Source organism: Labeo rohita, chromosome 24 (assembly GCF_022985175.1).
Source record: "Labeo rohita strain BAU-BD-2019 chromosome 24, IGBB_LRoh.1.0, whole genome shotgun sequence".
Taxonomy (NCBI): Eukaryota; Metazoa; Chordata; class Actinopteri; order Cypriniformes; family Cyprinidae; genus Labeo; species Labeo rohita.
Window position 1 is genome coordinate 3,686,588 of NC_066892.1, and position 19,255 is coordinate 3,705,842.

Here is a 19,255-nt window from a genome sequence, read left to right on the forward strand (position 1 = left end):
AGGGCGCAGATTTTTTTTTAATAAATAAACTGATACTTGTATTCAGTAATGATATATTAAATTGATCAAATATGACAGTAAAGATATTTATGTTACAAAAAAAATTAAATGCTGTTTTTAAACTTTCTAATCATCAGGTCCTGAAAAAACAAATATATATAAGGGTTTAAAAAAATATGAAGCAACACAACTGTTTTCAACATTGATAATAATCAAAAATGTTTCTTGAAAAGCAAATATATTTGAATGATTTCTGAAGGATCATGTGACACTGAAGACTGGAGTAATGATGCTAAAAATTCAGCTTTGCATCATAGGTATAAATTACACTTTACAATATATTAAAATAGAAAACATATTTCAAAATATCACTATTTTTACTGTGTTTTTGACCAAATAAATGCAGCATTAGCGAGCAAAAGAGACTTGTGATTGTGTGTGAACGTGACACTCACTACACCAGCGCTAGGTTCTTGTCTCCCATGGCCTCCAGGTGTTTGGCGTAGCTGTAGTACGTGGTTCGGAGGTGAATGCGGTCGTGCGTCTCCGCCGTCTCGACCGCCTGCTGCCACTGACCTGCCGCTTGATAAAACTTATTTAATAAATCAAACCTCCCACACGACTTATACAAACGCTCTGCATCCTCCTGCGAAAAAAGAGAGAGATGCTGCGATAAACCCAAACGTTTAAATCCAAATGTTTAGTTCTTGTTATTGTACTGAATGAGACAGAGAGGCTCCAAGTGCACAAGGTTTATTTAGACAACGCTGTGTTTGTGCTCGTGTGCTTTAAACACGACATGAAACGTCATTCGCAATGTAGTCAGCTTCCGTAATGTGACACACCTCAGAGTGAGACGTATATATACATATGTACGTATATACAGTTGAGGTTAAAAGTTTACATACACCTTGCAGAATCTGCAAAATGTTAATTATTTTACCAAAATAAGAGGGATCATACAAAATGCATGTTATTTTTTATTTAGGACTGACCTGAATAAGATATTTCACATAAAAAGGTTTACATATATAGTCCACAAGAGAAAATAATAGTTGAATTTATAAAAAATACCCTGTTCAAAAGTTTACATACGCTTGATTCTTAATACTGTGTTGTTACCTGAATAATTTTTGTTTAGTGATAGTTGTTCATGAGTCCCTTGTTTGTCCTGAACAGTTAAACTGCCTGCTGTTCTTCAGAAAAATTCTTAAGGTCCAACAAATTCTTTGGTTTTTCCGCATTTTTGTGTATTTGAACCCTTTCCAACAATGACTGTATGACTTTGAGATCCATCTTTTCACACTGAGGACAACTAAGGAACTCATATGCAACTATTACAGAAGGGTCAAATGCTCACTTATGCGCCAGAAGGAAAAACAATGCATTAAGAGAATTTGAAGATTAGGGTAAATGTAACTTAATTTGTCTTCTGGGAAACATGTAAGTATCTTCTGTAGCTTCTGATGGGCAATACTATATGAAAAAAAAAAAATAGTATTTAGGCCAAATAAGAAAAATGTACATATCTTCATTCTGTTCAAAAGTTTTCACCCCCTGGTTCTGGACCTGAAGGATTTTTTTTTGTTCAGGACAAACAAGGGACTCATGAACAACTATCAATAAACAAAACAACACAGCTGTGGATCATTCAGGTAACAACACAGTATTAAGAATCCAGTGTGTAAACTTTCAAACAGGGTCATTTTTATAAATTCAACTATTATTTTCTCTTGTGAACTATATGTGAACATCTTTTACTTGAAACATCTTATTCAGGTCAGTACTAAACAAAAATAACATGCATTTTGTATGATTTTGGTAAAATAGCATTTTGCAGATTCTGCAAGGTGTATGAAAACTTTTGACCTCAACTGTACATAAGAGGTGAATTTTATGCTCGTGACATTTGTAGCAAAGTGTTTATGTGATTTACCAGCATGCCCAGTTGTGTAGCCAGTACGGCCACCTGCGCCTCCACCTCCGGCTCTTTTTCAGCATCCCTGAGAGCACGAGCGGCCCGTGCATTACCCATGTTCCCCAAACACACACGCGCCACGTCCAGACGACGACTCTTCACACACATCCGCGCCATGTTCTCCCACACTGCCTCACTGGAGATGCAAACACACCAGAAGAAAAAAACTTTTTTTTTGTTTACACTGACATCGTTTTCAAAAAAGAAAGTTCTATTTTAATATTTGTAGTCTAGAATGAAGCATTGTGTAATAAAATATGCTTTTTGGCAAATACTCCAAAGACATTTTCCTTGTCTTTTTTCTCACCACTTCAGATCTACATTGTTTTAAAGTGTCTGAAACATGCACTGAAACCTAACAAGAAGCAGCAAATCCGTCTTTAAAGGGCGCAAGGATGTTTTAAAGATGATATTTGTGGAAACTCTTCACACTTCAGCACTTAGCAGCTGCTCTTTGAGTCTTTCTGCAGTTTCTCCCTCCGTTCCACCTCATAAGCGAACCGTTCCAGCTATGCATGGAATGACCCCATCAACACCCAGCACTCTCTCGCCCACATTCCCTCTCTCCCACTCGCTTGGCCCTTCGTGCCCTCCCTGCTTTTTTCATCCACTCCCATCTGGTCTTTATTTATCCAAAATCCCCCTGTTCTCTCATTTTTTCGCTCCGTTCGGCTTTTAGTAGATACAGATGTGGGCTGTTTATTAGAGTTAAGCAACAGGAAATTCCCTGAATCTTTGGGGGCCCAGAACTGGAATAGAAACAACAGAAAAGTAGAAAGAGAAGCAAATCCAACCAGAGTGAATTACGACTTTTTTGTTTGTTGGAATAAAAACATGGAAATAAAGTACATTTTTACATTGTTCCAAGTGGTTGCAAGTCAAAAAAACTCTCAAGTCTATAATCTTCTAGTTCTTCTAGTTTCTGGGCTCATTCAATGTGGGACTTTGTCACTTGTTTTGTGGTCCAGCAAGTGACACAAAGCACACCACTCTTCAACACAATACATGATTTAAGGAATCTGGGGCACAAACGCCGCAGTCTGATGTATAACATTCTTAAAGGGAACCCCACGTATTACTTGAATGGCTTAATTTTTTCGATGACGTGAAATGGTTGCACTCAGTGAGCTACTCAACATTTCCTGTTGCTATTTATACCACAACACAACTCGTAAAATAAAATACTGATATGATGACCACAGCTATTGAAAGAGCTTAGATGGCATCTAGCGTTTCTTGTCTCTGCCATTTGTAAGCTCTTTCAGTTGCTGTGGTCTACTAAAAGCATCAAAGGCATCAGGACTAAAGTGGAGATTTACATACTCGGAGACAAGCAAAATTAACTTCTCCAATGTTGTTCAGTCGAAGTACGAGCAGGGTGATCGTATTAGTCCCGCCCCTCCTCCACTCTGATTGGTTAGCTGACTAGAAATTGACAGCGATGAGTACAGCGTATTACTCAAAGTTGAACATTCTTAACACTAGAACCGCCAGAGGTTGCTGTATACCTAAAACCGCCATGCGGGTAAATTTTACCCACGCACAAACAAGTGTTTTGATATGGCTAAGGAAGATTTTATTTCACTGTATTATGCCACTGTCTTGATAAAGAAGTGTCTAGTGTCATAAAAAAATGATTGTCTAGTCATCAACTTATATTTTTGCCCTGTTGTTGTGTTTATAGATTTTTATGAAGGCTACAGTCCGTTTTCATAACAGTCAATTTAACATAAACAAGACTGCGCTGACAAAAGGAATTAAAAAGAAGGAACTACATAATTATGTGGTGTAATATTAGAATTCATTGTCATTATTCAATAAATTAAGACAATTCATGTTATTTAAATTATGAAAATAGCCCATAGACGACAATGTGTAATAATAACTTGCGCACACTTCATAGGATGAAGTGCACAGCTTCACCTAATGAATGATCAATTTGTTTACTTATATCATTTATAATTTGAATAAGAGAACAACACAAATAAACTTAGGGTAATCAAAAAAAAAATAATTGTATTCATTACATAGATCATTACATAGATTTTTTTTTTTTTTCAGGGAAACAGCCAGACTAGAATAAATAGCAACAGTGTAGCGAACAATAAACAATAGAAAATGCTAAACAAAAATGTAATAAATAATCCAAAGTTTTAACAATATGTGTAACGTTAGGCTAAAACATCTAAATATGAGATCGCAGTCAGATGAGCCGTCAGATGCTGAGCCGACCCAGCCGCATAACAGACTCTCCAATAATCATGGTATTTAGTGCTTCTAATACCTCTTCGTCAAAAATCAACTGCCTTCTTTTACCCATATTGACTTTATTTATGAAACTGATAACCACTTATTCAGTGAGTAAAAGACGCTGCCTAGCAATGTACAATGTAAAACATAACCGGCAAGATTGTGACACGCATATACACACGAAAATACATGAATTATATAGTGGGTAAATTTGACCCGTGCTGGCGCTTTTAGGTATAAATACTCTGTTTTTCGATCTGGTATTATCTAAACACTTTTTAACACCAGGGGATTTTAAATTACACAATTTTAGTAAAAGTCAATGACTGGGAGACTTGAGTGTTTTATTGAAAATCTGTTATGTACATTTGAATAACAGGTACGGGTAAAATTGACCCCGTGGCGGTTCTAGTGTTAAACTCTCGGCGCAGAGAAAAAAATGCCCAAATACTCATCGCTCAGCGCGAAAAAGATGCTTAGCGCTCGGCATGCTCCTGCCATTTAAAAAAGCGACACTCCCATTGAGAACAACTAAAAAAATATGCTAGCCACGGGGAAAAATGTTTTCGTTGACATGCGGCCTAAGAGACATAATTTATGTTATATTAAGCCATACAAATCTTAATACCTGGGGTTTCCATTAAAAAGAAAGTTTCCTACAGGTAGGTTTCGCAATGATGCCATAAAAAACATTTTAAGTTCCTTTTCTGTAAAAAGTTCTTAAAAGAACCATTTGTTTTCTAGCGCGAAGAACATTTTTTTAATAGTCTAAAGAACCTTTTCTATTAAAAATAAAGGTTTCACAAGAAGGTTTTGGCAGTGATGTTGTAGAAGAAGCAGTTTTTGTTTTCTCAAAGAACCGTTGTTCCTTACAAAATTTCTTAAAAATAAAGGCTCCAAAGGGGTGTTTTTATGGTGATGCCATAGAAGAATTTTTGGTTGCCCAAAGAACCTTTCGCTGAACAGTTCTTAAAAGAACCATTTTGAAGAACATTTTAAAATTCTAAAGAAACTTTTTCCACTATAAAGAACCTTTTCTGCATTTGAAATGTTCTGTGGATGTTTAAGGTTCTTCATGGAACCATCAATGCCAATAAAGAACCTTTATTTTTAAGAGTGTAGTCTGAGTAACACTTTAAACAACTAAAAACCTTTTACCACTATGAAGAACCTTTTATGCAATGGAAAGGTTTCATGGATGTTACAGGTTCTTCATGGAACTGTAGGTTCCAAAAAAGAACACGCCTAAAAATAAAGGTTATTTATTGGCATTGATGGTTCCATGAAGAACCTTTAGGACCGGTTTTACGCAAACTTTTTACTAAAGGTGCGCAGTTGTTTTTACGCCTAACCTTATTGAATATGCATTTGTAGGAGTTTAATTTTCAGACGCTAAATTTATGGGAGGAGAGTATTCGAATGAAAAACGCAATGTGGTTTACTAATGTTCGTGCTCGTCAAATTACTGGCATTTGCGCCATTATTTAACGTCCAAAAAAAGCACGTCTTAAACTATTTTGCGCTTGAAATGGCTGCAATTATTGTTGCTACGAGGAGGCAGAGAACAGAGTGCACATGGTAGAAGGAAGAGGATTTTTTCCACATATATTAATATATTTGGAATGGCAGAAGAACATATTATTCGAACGTTTGCCAAGCCATGGTATTTTTAATTTGCTTCTGGAAACCTTTATTTTTTGGCCTCCGCTTCTTTATTTCTTTATTTTTTATTTGCAACTACGCTAATTTGCGTTGCGCTTCGTATATTGCATCGGTCGATATGTAAATTAAATGCTGTCTTTCATCAGGGCTGTTTTGGAATTGCACTGTCACGCTAATCCTGTGTAGGCCTTTAATCTCCAAGTTTTTCTTGGTTCTTTTAAGAACTGTTCACTCAAAAGGTTCTTTGGGGAACCTAAAATGTTCTTCCATGGCCTTTCGGAATTTTTCGGAGTGACTTTAATTTTAAGAGTGAAAGATTCCATGGATGTTAAAGGTTCTTCATGGAATCATCAAAGCTAATAAAGCATCTTTATTGTTAAGTGTCACTACACCAAACACCTCTAAATATATGATATTTTATCTCCTGCTCCATTAATAACCGGCCCACTAAGTCAAAGAGAGAAAGAGGACGGGTGTTGCATTCTGTTCTGTCTGCTTTCCTTCCAGGAAACACATCCTGTAGCTGGAGTAACGTGTTTGTCACCGACCAAGAGAGAGAGAGAGAACTTATTCCCAAGCACTCCTACTCTCTCATCCCAGTCCTTCTGAGCTTTTCAGGGATAAAGCACGCACACGGTCACACGTGAACATGGGAAACTGGTAGGGAAGAGTAATCTGAGATAAGCGAGCGAGTGTGGGAAAGAACGAGAAACACAGACACTGCATCACGCAGACATTCCTCAGCAGGGAGACGAGGAGAAAAAAAAACTACCCAGTGCACATCTGGAAGAGAAAGGGGGAGGAACAGACGGGCAGAGAGCAGCAGAAGAACGGAGCGAGTTAAAGAAAGCGTGCGTGTTTATGTGATGGCCTTGGAGGTCCCGCGTCCAGCCCTACGAGCAGCAGCGAGCCCCGACTCCGAGGAAGAGGGTTAGAGACTCCCGTCGCCCCAACGACCCTCAAGACACAAGAATGAGTGGCGATGTCCTCTAGCTAGCCTTTCTCAGCATTCATGCCGCTCTGCGTTTCTGCATAGCGTGCACGTGTACCCGTGGACGTTTCAGGTATTCGGGCGCTCCGACGGGTGTATGGCCGTGCGCAGGCTGGTGGTGGTGGCGGCCGCAGTGGCCCTGCTTTCTCTGGTGCTCAACAACGTTGCGACGTTCAGCTCCAGCTGGGTGCTGCAGATGCTGGAGGAGGGACGGCAGCGCAGCGTCGGGCTCTGGAGAATGTGTGCGAACGTTCACGAGCCCACAGCCTGCCAGAGACTTAGCTGGGGATCGGAGCTTGCGGGGTATCAGGAGTCACGCAGCACTGTCAAACGTAAGTCTCTGTCGTATAAGGGAACGAACGCTAATACAACCTCTGCAGCAAACAGATTTCTGCTCATTTTAATGCACTGATACCCTTTATATAATAGAAAAGATATCACTTTTATTAAAATATATTTTTATAATAATATATTATATTTTTAACACATCATTGGGTAATGTACAAACAGAAATGTTGCTGAAATGTTATATGTTATAACAGAAATGTTATATATATATTTTTTTTTTTTTTCATAATTTAATGTGTACTACTACTACTACTACTACTACTACTAATAATAATAATTATTGTGACACATTTAATGTGTTAACACAGACAAACAAACATTTAATAAAAAAATAACAAAACTGAATAAACTATAAATATATAAATCGATTCATCGCCAAATCGATTAATCACAATTAATCAAATCTAAAATACATCTTTGTGCTTTCTAAACATAATGTATGTCTGTGTTCTGTGTATATTTAGAAATAGCTATGTATATGTATATATAAAAAATCTGTGTAATATATATTATTATATATAAATAATATATGTAATTTATTTACTTAGATATTATTTCTAAAACATATGCATGTATGTATTTACACAATACACACATTTTGTAAACAAATAAATACATACATGCATGCATTTAATAACAACATTAAAAATAAATAATAATATATAAATAATTCCAATACATTAAATATACATTATTATCTTTTGCAATTTAATATCATAATTCAGTATAACTTGGCACACACACACAAACATTTAATAATAAAAAATAATAAACAATAAACAAAAAATAATAAAACAGAATATATATATATATATATATATATATATATGTATAGTGCTGCCAAATTGATTAATCACCAAATTGATTACATCACAAGAAATCTATGCATCATATATTTATATATATACATAAATAATAATTACGATTAATCGATTTAACAGCATTTTTTTTAATTGTATTTAATGTATTTCTCTTTCTCAAACTTTTGCTTTATTAAAATAATTAATTACATAAATTAACTAAAGCGAGCAGAAATCAGTCAAGCTTAAGATTACTGTAGGAACCTGTGACAAAACAGTTTGCCAAAAAGTGTCTACATTTTTACAAACTTTTAATTAACTGCTTCCACATAAAATGTCAGTCTTAAAATCTCTTGTGTAAATTATTATTATTTTTGAGTTGTAGACATCTGGAGCTCATTTTTATTTAATTTGGCATCAACTTGACATCTGGCTAGTATTATACCATGGCAACTATCACTGGAAGAACAAGCAAGCAGAGATTTGCTGGCCTGTATCATGCAGCCTGGCACGTCTGTCCATCTATCCTGATTTAGAAATAGGAAACGGATGGACACAGTGAAGGATTGTCTTTCAGGAAGTGACACCCACATTGGCACAGTTGTGTCTTATGGACATCTGCAGCTGGATCTTCCTGGATCTTCCAATGATTCAGATCCTCTGCCTACCCAAACGCACACACCTACGCACTCCTATAGTCATGCATATGTGAATCAAATGAGTCACCGAATCATTTACGAAGCATTCATATTTCTGTTTTTCTGATTGCAGTTCAGTTTGACATGATGCGGGCATGTAACCTGATGGCTACAGTGGCTCTGACCGTGGGTCAGTTAATCTTCCTGTTTGGGTTACTGAAGATAAGCCCCATTACCCAGGATTCTCAGTGGTGGGAGGAAGCCATCGCTGCCCTGTTCCAGTTAGCCAGTGAGTGTTCAAACCCGTTGCTAACAAACACTAACAGCCCCTTTGAGGAGCTTCAATAAGCCTGACACAAATACCACACACCCATCTTCAAACAACACATTAATTCTTCAGTATCAAGCCGTCTGTCCTCAGAGATATGGCCTCTATTGTCCTGTGTTTGTTGTTCTGCATTTTGGGAAAGGAAAGATGGAGCTTTGAGGATCTATAACAGAACAAACATCAACAAAGCACAGTGGCCTGAAACTACACACAATTCAACAGGAAACAACAGAGTCCTGGCCAAAGGCCCGCTCACAAATTAAATCAACTCCCATTTGGGACGTACGCAGGCCTGTCTCTCCATAACTCGCTGTTGATGTCCCATGAAAGTTTGCTGGCTGTGATGCCATCTCGTTTTATTGTGTGTACTTTCTGCATACTTTCTGCATACTTTCTTTCTGCATAGATGTTTAAACGTGGATACTTACATAAACACATGCTATTTGACTGACTATTAGAGAAAGAACAGTTGAGTTGGTGTTTATGAGTTTTGGAGGTAATGATCTGCAAACTGATGGTGCTAGTTATTACAGAAACACCCAGAACGCCCTAGTAATGACCTAAAACACCTTACCAACCAACAAGCAACCACCTAGAACACTCATGCAATGCCATAGCAACAACACACAGAACACCCCAGCAACCACCTAGCAACCCGCACCCTAGAAAACCATAGCAAAGCTCTAGCAACCACTTTGAATTTCATAGCAACTGCCGAGAACACCATAACAATGATCTAAAACACCATAACAGCCACCTAGCAACCACCCAAAACACTATAGCAACACCCACAACACTATAGCAATGCCCTAGTAACCACCCAGCACACCCCAGCAACCACCTAGCAACTCACTTTAAAAAACCCAAGCATAACAACTGTCCAGAACACCATAACAATTACCTAAAATACCCTGTCAACCACTCAGAACACCTTAGCAACCACTTACAACACTTTAGCAGTGCCATGGCAACCACCCAGAACACCCTATCAACCACTTTGAATATCTTAGGAACTGCCCAAAACACCATAACAATGACCTAAAACACCCTAGTAACTACCCAGAACTCCATAGCAACTACCTAGAATTATGTAGAAGTGCCATAGCAACCACCCAGAAAACCCCATCAACCACCTTGTGACCTACACTCTAGAAAATCCTAGCAACCATTTTGAACACCAAAACAACTGTCCAGAACATCACAACAATGATCTAAAACACCCTAACAACCACCTTGCACCCACCTAGAATGCTGTAGCAGTGCCATAGCAACCACCCAGAAAACCCTAGCAACCACCTAGCGACCTCCACCCTAGAAAACCTAATAATACCCTGCCAACCACTCAGAAAACCCTAGTAACCACTTAAAAAATGTTAGCAGTGTCATAGCAACCACCTAGAACACCCTAGCAACTGCCACTCTAGAAAACCCAAGCAAAGTCCTAGCAACTATTTAGAATAGCATAACAATTGCACAGCACCACAACAATGACCTAAAACACCCTAACAACCACCCAGAACACCCTACCAACCACCTAGAATGCTCCAGCAGTGTCATAGCAACCACTCAGAACACCCCTGCAGCCACCTAGCAACCTCCACCCTAGAAAACCCTAGCAACCACTTTGAACAACATAGCAGCTGCCTGGAACACCGTAACAATGACCTAAAACACCACAACAAACACTTAGCAACCACCCAGAACACCCTAGTAGCCACCTAGAACACTCTAGCAATGCCCTAGCAACCACCCAGAACACCCCAGCAGCCACGTAGCAACCTACATTCTAAAAAACCCTAGCAACCACTTTGAACAGCATTACTGTCCAGAACACCATAATAATGGCCTAAAATACCTTAACAGCCACCCAAAACACCCTAGTAACCAACTGAAACACTCTTACAATGCCCTAGCAACCACCCAGAACACCCCAGCAGCCACCTAGCGACCTCCATCCTAGAAAACCACTTTAAACACCATAGCAACTGCCCAGAACACTATAACAATAAACAACACCTAAAACACCCTAACAACCACCTTGCAACCACCTAGAAAACTTGAACAGTGCCATAGCAACCACACAGAACACCCCAGTAACCACCTAGCGATGTCCACCATAGAAAACCCTAGCAACCACTTTGAACAGCATAGCAACTGCCCAGAACACCGTGACAATGACATAAAACACCATAACAAACACCTAGCAACCACCCAGAACATCCTAGCAACCATCTAGAACACTCTAGTAGTACCATAGCAACCACCCAGAACACCCTAGCAACTACCTAGAACACTCTAGCAATGCCCTAGCAACCATTCAAAAACCAATAGCAATCACCCAGTACATCCTAACAAACCACCTAGTGACTGTCACCCTACACAACCCTAGTAACACCATAGCAACCACCCAGAACACCCTAGCAACCACCTAGAACACAGGGCTGCATGATTTGGGGAAAACTCTATTTGGGATTATTCTGACTGTGATTTAAAATGCAGTTTTTAAAATAAAAATATTATTATTATTATTATTAACACTATAAAATATTACAACATTAAAAATATTAATTTTGTAATATTTCACTGTAAATTAAAATCTAACTTTTAAGAAACATACACAGTCATTTTATTTTACAGCACTAATATTTATGTATTAATTTGTTTATTTTCAAATGTCAAACCATCAAGCTTTTGATAATTGGAATAAGCAATATTGTAATTTCAATTTTATTTCAAATAACTGTGCTGCCCTAGCAACAGCCTAGCAACCACCCATAACACCCCATTTTGGCAGCACTCACATTTTATAAACTCACTTTGATCACAGCGGTTGTTTTCTTAACCTCGGGTCATTTTTTATTAGAAACTGTTTATTTCCCGTGCCAGATAATGAGCTCTAGACAGTCTTGTTTCAGAAAGAAGTTCTTTGCAGTTTCATCAAAGCCGTCCATGGCTGTAGTTGTGCTACCATGGTGGTCTAATACCAGCGAAGTATATCAGTCCAGCTAATAGTGCACAAAGTGTGTGTCGTTTTAAGTGTGACAATAGTTATATTTAGCTAACGGGGGTCCAGAGCACCAGCGGCAGCCGCACAGTTCCAGAGAGCGACAGTCAGGCGCCAGGATATCCCTGCTCAGGACGAGGAAGTGTCTGTAACTACCTGTTATGCAAACCCAGAGCCGCAGAGGAAAGAAGGGGAGGGGGAAGTGTGACAGTACGGGGGGGGGGGGGCCAACGAGTGTCAGAGTTATTAGACATAGACTTCAACGGGAATTGATGATATTTTAAGAAGCGCAAAGCAATAGGGAAGAAAGAGAAGTGGATGTATGTGACGCCATCGAGGAGCATGTTTCATCAGAACGCCTCTCCAGTCTCCCACAGTGTGTGTGTGTGTGTGCGATGGGTGGAGGAAACAAGTGTCCTGATTAACTGTCCCCGCAATACTGCGTCTGTTTACACAATCTCTAGGGACAGACTATGTCTGACAAAATGAAAACAATTATGTCCTCATACCGCAAAATAAATTATAAACAAGCACAAACTGCTTCCATGAAGTAAACCAATCAGATGCAGCCAAGCCATTAACTTTATAAACATCCATATGTACATCAGACATTTCCTACTATATTCTCATGGTTTAAGTGCACTGACTAGACATTCTGGGACTGGGACTTTCCTTCAGATACCTTAATCACCTCATGGCTCCATCTGGAGCACCTAGAGCATTCATTTTCTAAGGTACTTTGTGTTAATGAGAGTGAAAGCTTAATAATATAATAGTCAAAAGTCCTATTAAACCACTTGAAAAGCTGTTGTAAAAGGACAATATACACAGATCTGTGACTGAATGTCTTGAGTTTTTTGGTAACGTTATTTGGCAACCATAAACAACCGTGAAGCTAATAAACATTGCTTGGCGGAAGAATGAAAATGAATGCTAGAACAATAATTTTCAACAAATAAATAAGCAACAACAACAATGATAATAATAATAATAATAATAATAACAACAACACCAAAAACACCTTAGCTACCCCCCAAAATAAAAACGTAATTGCTATAAATTTTCTAAGAAAATAAATAAATCAATAAATATTTTCACTCGTTTTAATTCAAGTTTTAATTTTAGCTAAATTTCTTTTTTTTCTAATTTTTAACAAAAAATGTAATAATAAATATAAAATTGAATTATTTATGTATTTACAAATATACATATTTTTGGAAATAACAGGTGTTTTATAAAAGCCAACACACATTATAGTGATTTTGAAAGCCAAATTTAGGTAGGATCGGATTTGTTTTATTCTCTATAATTAACTGAATTTTAATTGATAATTGATAGTTAATTGATAACTGGGACATTAAATGACAGATATTTTAATTAATTAAAAAAAAAATTGTTTTCTAAATGCATGTATAATTTTTTTTTTTTAAATATGTTATATGTTAATTATTATACACAAATTTTCACACAGTAAAAAAATTACTGTACATAATAATTACTGAAAATTAGCTTTTTTTTTTTCTTTTGTAAAAGCAAACAGATGTTAAGTTAATTTTCCTAGTGGCCAAAAATTATAATAAATTAAAATTATTCTAAAACAATTTTCAACAACTAAAAAAAAGACAAAAATCTAAAATAAAATAATAAAATAAATATTTGTTTAATTTGACTATTACATATTGAACATAATAGCATTTTTTGGCAGTAGTAACTATTTTGTAATAGCCAATAGATTTGCAGAAATTTTTCTTGACATCCTAGCATTGCCCTAGCAAACCCCCAAAATAAAAATACACTATTATACACTAATTTTCCAAATAACTCCTTTTTAATGTAAACAATTTTTTGCTAAATGTATGTATGTATTTATTTATTTATTTTTACTTTATTTTATTAGTAGTATTATTATTATTTATTTATTTATTTATTTTTACTAAAATAATAATAATAATAAAATAAAATTATTTATTTATATATATATTTTTTTTTTGGCTACAGCAGTGGTTTTATAAAGGCCAACAGACATTAAAGTGATTTTCTATTTTCCATTTTGTGTTTCCATCTATGATTTTCCATCAGTGACTGACTAAATGTCATTTTTGTCATGACAAATCAGTAAAATCAGCAACCACCCAGAATAACCTAGCAATACCCGTTATTCTAAAAAAGTTCTTCTAAAACATGGATGCTTTCATCCATTATGGCTGACAGCAAGTGTGAACTGTAGGATGGAATTGAATCTAGATGGTGTTTGGTATATCCAAATTGTAGCAATGCATTTAAAAGAAATAAAAGTGGACTTACATAATCAAGCATACACTTTAGCTGAAATCAATTAAATGCATACTGAATGCCATGTGAGCATAAATGAGTGAATTCAGACAGCTGTGTGTGTGTGATGTTACAATCATGTGCCATTTGACTACATGAAATACGATCTGACTGAAACGCATTTCTAAATTTGGATTAGGGACATATGGATGTGATTTGGATCACGTTTTTCATGTGTGATTTTTCTGTCAGGCTACAAACATCTAAACAGATCTAAGAGGGTTTTTTTTTTTGGACATACTACAAATAAAAAGTTCCAAAAACCAAAACGATGAAGTATAAACAATCCGTGAGAAAATAAGTCAGAGAGAGAGAGAGCGATACATGAAGCAAAGAGAAAAAAAAACATCTGTTCGTGAATAAATCCAATCCAGCCTGTTATTGTACATCATGTTCCAGTTCAATTGTACAAGTGTGTGTGAGTAAGAATCGTCAGATGAAACTGAATGAAACGGAGGGAAGGAAGGAAGAATGGAAGGATAGAGGAGAGAAGGAAGGAAAAGGGATGACACAGGGCCAAAAAAAACCACATTCAGAATAAAAACAGAACGAATGAACGCCTCGCTCGCTCTTGTTTCTGCCTAAATAAAACACGCACGTGTAACGCGATCCAAATCCTGTAACTCTTTCCATTTCGTTGCTCTCCTGCCCTGAATTCATCTCACATCCTCTGCGTTCTGTATTTCTGGGAATCTGCTGTTGTGTTTTCAGGCCGCAGTTATTAATAACACATGCGCTCGGAGTCTTTACAGGAAGCGGGAGACGTACTACTCCTATTAGTCAAAACCAGCCAAAAGCAACTCGATTCAGTCAAAAGGGAAGAAGATTGAGCTATTATTATGGTTTGATGAATTAAAGGAATTTTTTGGGTTCAGGCTCTGTGGTCAGCTGTGACTTGCTTTCTGAAACCAGAGGAAATCATTCGGTTTGTCAAAAACAAATGCTAATGGTGTTTTCAAAGAAATGCACTTCCAAGGAAAGGCTCAGGAAAGCTAATGATGTATAAAAAAAGAAAAAAGAAAAAGAAAAAAATCTGTGCTCTCATGTCGTTTCTTATTTTTACCACAACCAAACTTTCTTTAGAAAACCTCAATTATGCTTTAAAATGCTTAGTCATGCCAATTTTTATATGATAGTATAAAAGGCACAGAGTTCGCAATTAAACCAGTAACATGCATTAAAAAAATAAATTGGTTCAATTTTTGGTCCAATTTTTAAAAGACAAAACCAAAATAGAGAAATTCAGGCAAATTTAACACCCTTAGGAACTAGGGGAACTATATGTGATAGATCAGTTATGCTCACTCCCTTAAATATAATGCCCAAGAGATCATTAAAAAAAATAATAATAATAATTTAAAAAAAAAAAAGCCAAGTTTAAGTAGAATTGTAATTGTTTTGTTCTATATAATCAATAGAAATGTAATGTTGATAAGTGGGACATTAAATTGACAGATATAATACTGTAAAGAAAAAATAATTAAATATAATAATTAAAAAATAATATAATATAATAATTACAATGTATTAAAATATAAAGTATAATAATTAAATATAAAATATAATATAACAATTAAATATAATAATAAAAATAATAATAATGAAATTAATGCTTTATTTCAAACGTTTTTAAAAGCATCACACATTAAAAAGGGAAATCAATAAAATACAGCATAAAATGTATATTTACTCTATTTTGTAAATGCATGTATCCCCTAAAATTAGTATCATTTCTTTAAAAATAAATAAATAAATACATAACCAAAATAAAGACATTCAGGCAAATTTAACACCCCTAGGAACTAGAAAAATATGCGATTATGAAAATGATGATCACTCCCTTAAATACGATGCCCAAAAAATCATTTTAAAAGTGAAAAAAAGATTTTGAAATTTAATAAAAGCCAAATTTAAGTATAATTAGATTAGTTTTATTTTATGCAACCAATTGAAATTTAATGTTGACAAGTGGCACTTTAAATTGACAGATATTTTACTGTTAAAAAAATAATAATTAAATAATTAAAAAATAATAATACAATTAATGGTGTATTTTAAAAGCATCACACATTAAAAACGGAAATCTATAATATACAGCATAAAATTAATATTAACTCTATTTTCTAAATGCATGTATCCCTTAAATTAGTATAATTTCCTTGAAATATGTTACAACTGAAGAATGAATCATAAATTAATATAATTCATAAATATATATATATATACTTTTTTTTCTCCAAAATACATGAAATATTTATTTTTATATTATATTATTTAGCTTCTTTTGTTACACTTGTCACACTTGTTTAGTTCTCAGGTCAAAAATAAGTGCCCTACAAAAACCTGTTGTCTTGTTATGCTATATTGTTACCAGATACTGCTTTCTTTTTTTTTTTTTTGCAAAAAGATTAAAACGAGAGATTTAGAACCAACACACCAAATTAGCTAACGAATTTTCAGCATAGCGCAAGCAATAAAGATTGATGCTTTGGCTCGTTTTTATCCCATCTCCTGTCTCCTACTCTCTCTCTGCAGGTTTTGTGCTGGTCATCGGTCTGGTGACGTTCTACAGGATCGGCCCCAACACCTCCCTGTCCTACGCCTGCTACGTTAACATCACTGCTTGCTTGTTTGCCACGCTAGCGGCCGCCATGCTAATCTGGAATATTCTGCATCGCCGAGACGACTGCATGTCTCCGTCGGTCATCGTCATCAGCCGATCTCTGACCACACCCTTCAGGCCGCGCCTAGACAATGACTATGTGGAGTCGCCATGCTGACACACAAAAAACAGGGTGGATATTTGGACGGACGGACACAAATGCACATGGAGAGGATTTCTATCATTTCATGTCAAACTGATCTCCTGGACTTTATGCTTATGGATCATGTGACTGCAAACAGAATGAAAGATTTTCAAACTCATTTAAACACAGAAGCAGGACTGTGGATTAGAAGAATAAAACTGACAGATAAAGATCAAGCTGGATCTTGACACGTTTATATTCATAAGTGCACTTATGAGAAAGTAGAAGCACATTCGTATGCACATGTATCTGGTATAGTTCTATGAAACATGGAGCTTCAGATCTTCAGATTTCAAAAGGAGGCTAGGCATTGGATATTGCTCCCAGGTCAATTGAATACAGTCCTTTTCAGGCCCGCATGGAATCTGCACTTTGTGTGAAGGGAAAAAAAATTCTGGATAGATTTAAATTGGGGAAATTTTACAAAAATGTCCAATGTATGGAAGTCCGTTTCTGCCACTGAATAAAAAATAATAATGGTTATTGCGACTTTTTAATCTTACTATTCTGACTTTTTTTTCAGAATTGTAAGATATAAACTCGCAATTGTGAGTGATAAAGTCAGAATTGCAAGGTATAGTCAGAATTCAGACTTTATCTCACAAGTCTGAGAAAAAAAGTCACAATTACCTATTTTTATTTTTTATTCAGAGGTGGAAACGGGCTTCCAATTACATTTTACTCTTTTTTTGTGTGAATGCATAAAGAAACTGAGTCTAATTTTAGAAACATTGCAATCTTTCGCATTATGACATTGTATTATTACAAATAAGCACATTTGCCCCCAAATTCGCAATATAATTTGTCCAGACGCTTTACGTTTGAGCTTTTTTTTTTTTTTTTAAATGTGCTTAATTGCCAAGAAAATATGCATAATTGCTTCATTTTGTTTAAGCAAAATGTAATTTATTTCTCATTTTATAGTCAAATTATATTTTATCTACCAATATGAGAGGGAACGAGATGGAAAATCATGGATTTTTTTTCCAGTAATGAGAACTTTTGTAATGAGAAATTTTGCTTACTTACTTAAAATTTGCCTTTCATGCATAATATAAAAAAATAAATAAAATATTAAATCTAGAAATACTCTACCAGTCAAAAGATTGTGGACAGTTTTAAAAAGATTTTAAAATTTTTTAATGTTAAGTCTCGTCTGCTCACCAAGCCTGCATTTATTTGATCATAAAAGCATTGTTGTCAAATATTTTTATTATTTAAAATAACTGCTTTCTATATTAATATATTTTAAAATGAAATTTATTCCTGTGATGCAAAGCTGAATTTTCAGCATCATTACTCCAGTCTTCAGTGTCGCATTATCCTTCAGAAATCATTCTAATATGCTGATTTGCTACTCAAGAAACATTTTTATTAGTAGTAGTAGTAGTAGTATCAGTATTTCAAAGAGTTGAGTATATTTTTCTCAACTATTCAGGATTCTTTGATGAATAGAAATATCCAAAGATCAGCATTTATCTGAAATAAAAGCTTTTGTAACATCATGCACGATACCATTCAAAAGCTTGTAGTCAGTATAATTTTTTTCAAATCAGAATATAAGAATGATTTCTGAAGGATCATGTGACTGGAGTAATGCTAAAAATTCAGCTTTGAAATCACAGGAATAAATTAAATTTTAAAAGATAGAAAACTGTTATTTTAAACTGTAAAAATATTTTACAATATTCCTGTTTTTGCTGTGCTTTGGATCAAATAAATGCAGGCTTGGTGAGCAGAAAAGACTTCTTTAAAAATTGTAAAAATCTTACTGTTCAAACACTTTTGAAAGGGATGAGATGGAAATCTGGAGGAGCAGATTCTGTGCAGGTCTGGTCATTTGGTACCAAAATTATTTGATTGACTTCTGTCTGTGCGTTCATCTGTGACAATACATCTGATATTACACAACCTACAAGACGCCTAATGAGGAAACTCTGTATAGTCACCAATAAGAAGGAGATGATCTGAACCTGGTCATAATTTTAAGACAGACTGGAACTATATCAGTTCAGTAAACAGACATTAATATTTGCTAACCTGTGCCTGTGGTACCCATATATAAGTATAATATAGAGCTATATTAAGTATATTATTGAAAATTTCACATTTCACCCT

General features: G+C 35.6%; 2 protein-coding genes across 2 annotated transcripts in view; one reads left to right on the forward strand and one right to left on the reverse strand.

The window, feature by feature from the left end:
- The window catches only part of ift140 (intraflagellar transport 140 homolog (Chlamydomonas)), a 36,493-nt gene that overhangs the window by 5,191 nt on the left and 12,047 nt on the right, over positions 1 to 19,255 (reverse strand). The window contains exons 19-20 of the mRNA XM_051097930.1: positions 1,937 to 2,114; positions 456 to 646 (exon numbers count right to left, since the gene is read on the reverse strand). Coding sequence (XP_050953887.1) covers positions 456 to 646; positions 1,937 to 2,114 — 369 coding nt within the window. The remainder of the gene's footprint in view (positions 1 to 455; positions 647 to 1,936; positions 2,115 to 19,255) is intronic.
- On the forward strand, positions 6,354 to 17,993 carry tmem204 (transmembrane protein 204). The gene is made up of 3 exons (XM_051097931.1): positions 6,354 to 7,213; positions 8,801 to 8,956; positions 16,866 to 17,993. Exons 1-3 carry the CDS (start codon positions 6,979 to 6,981, stop codon positions 17,108 to 17,110), a joined length of 636 nt encoding a protein of 211 aa, XP_050953888.1. The 5' UTR covers positions 6,354 to 6,978; the 3' UTR covers positions 17,111 to 17,993.

Excerpts from the sequence above, each read along its gene's own strand:
- tmem204 (XM_051097931.1), top strand. The coding sequence starts at position 6,979 with ATGGCCGTGCGCAGGCTGGTGGTGGTGGCGGCCGCAGTGGCCCTGCTT. Across the intron at positions 7,214-8,800 it reads GTCACGCAGCACTGTCAAAC|TTCAGTTTGACATGATGCGG; the intron begins GTAAGTCTCTGT and ends TTCTGATTGCAG. Across the intron at positions 8,957-16,865 it reads TGCCCTGTTCCAGTTAGCCA|GTTTTGTGCTGGTCATCGGT; the intron begins GTGAGTGTTCAA and ends CTCTCTCTGCAG.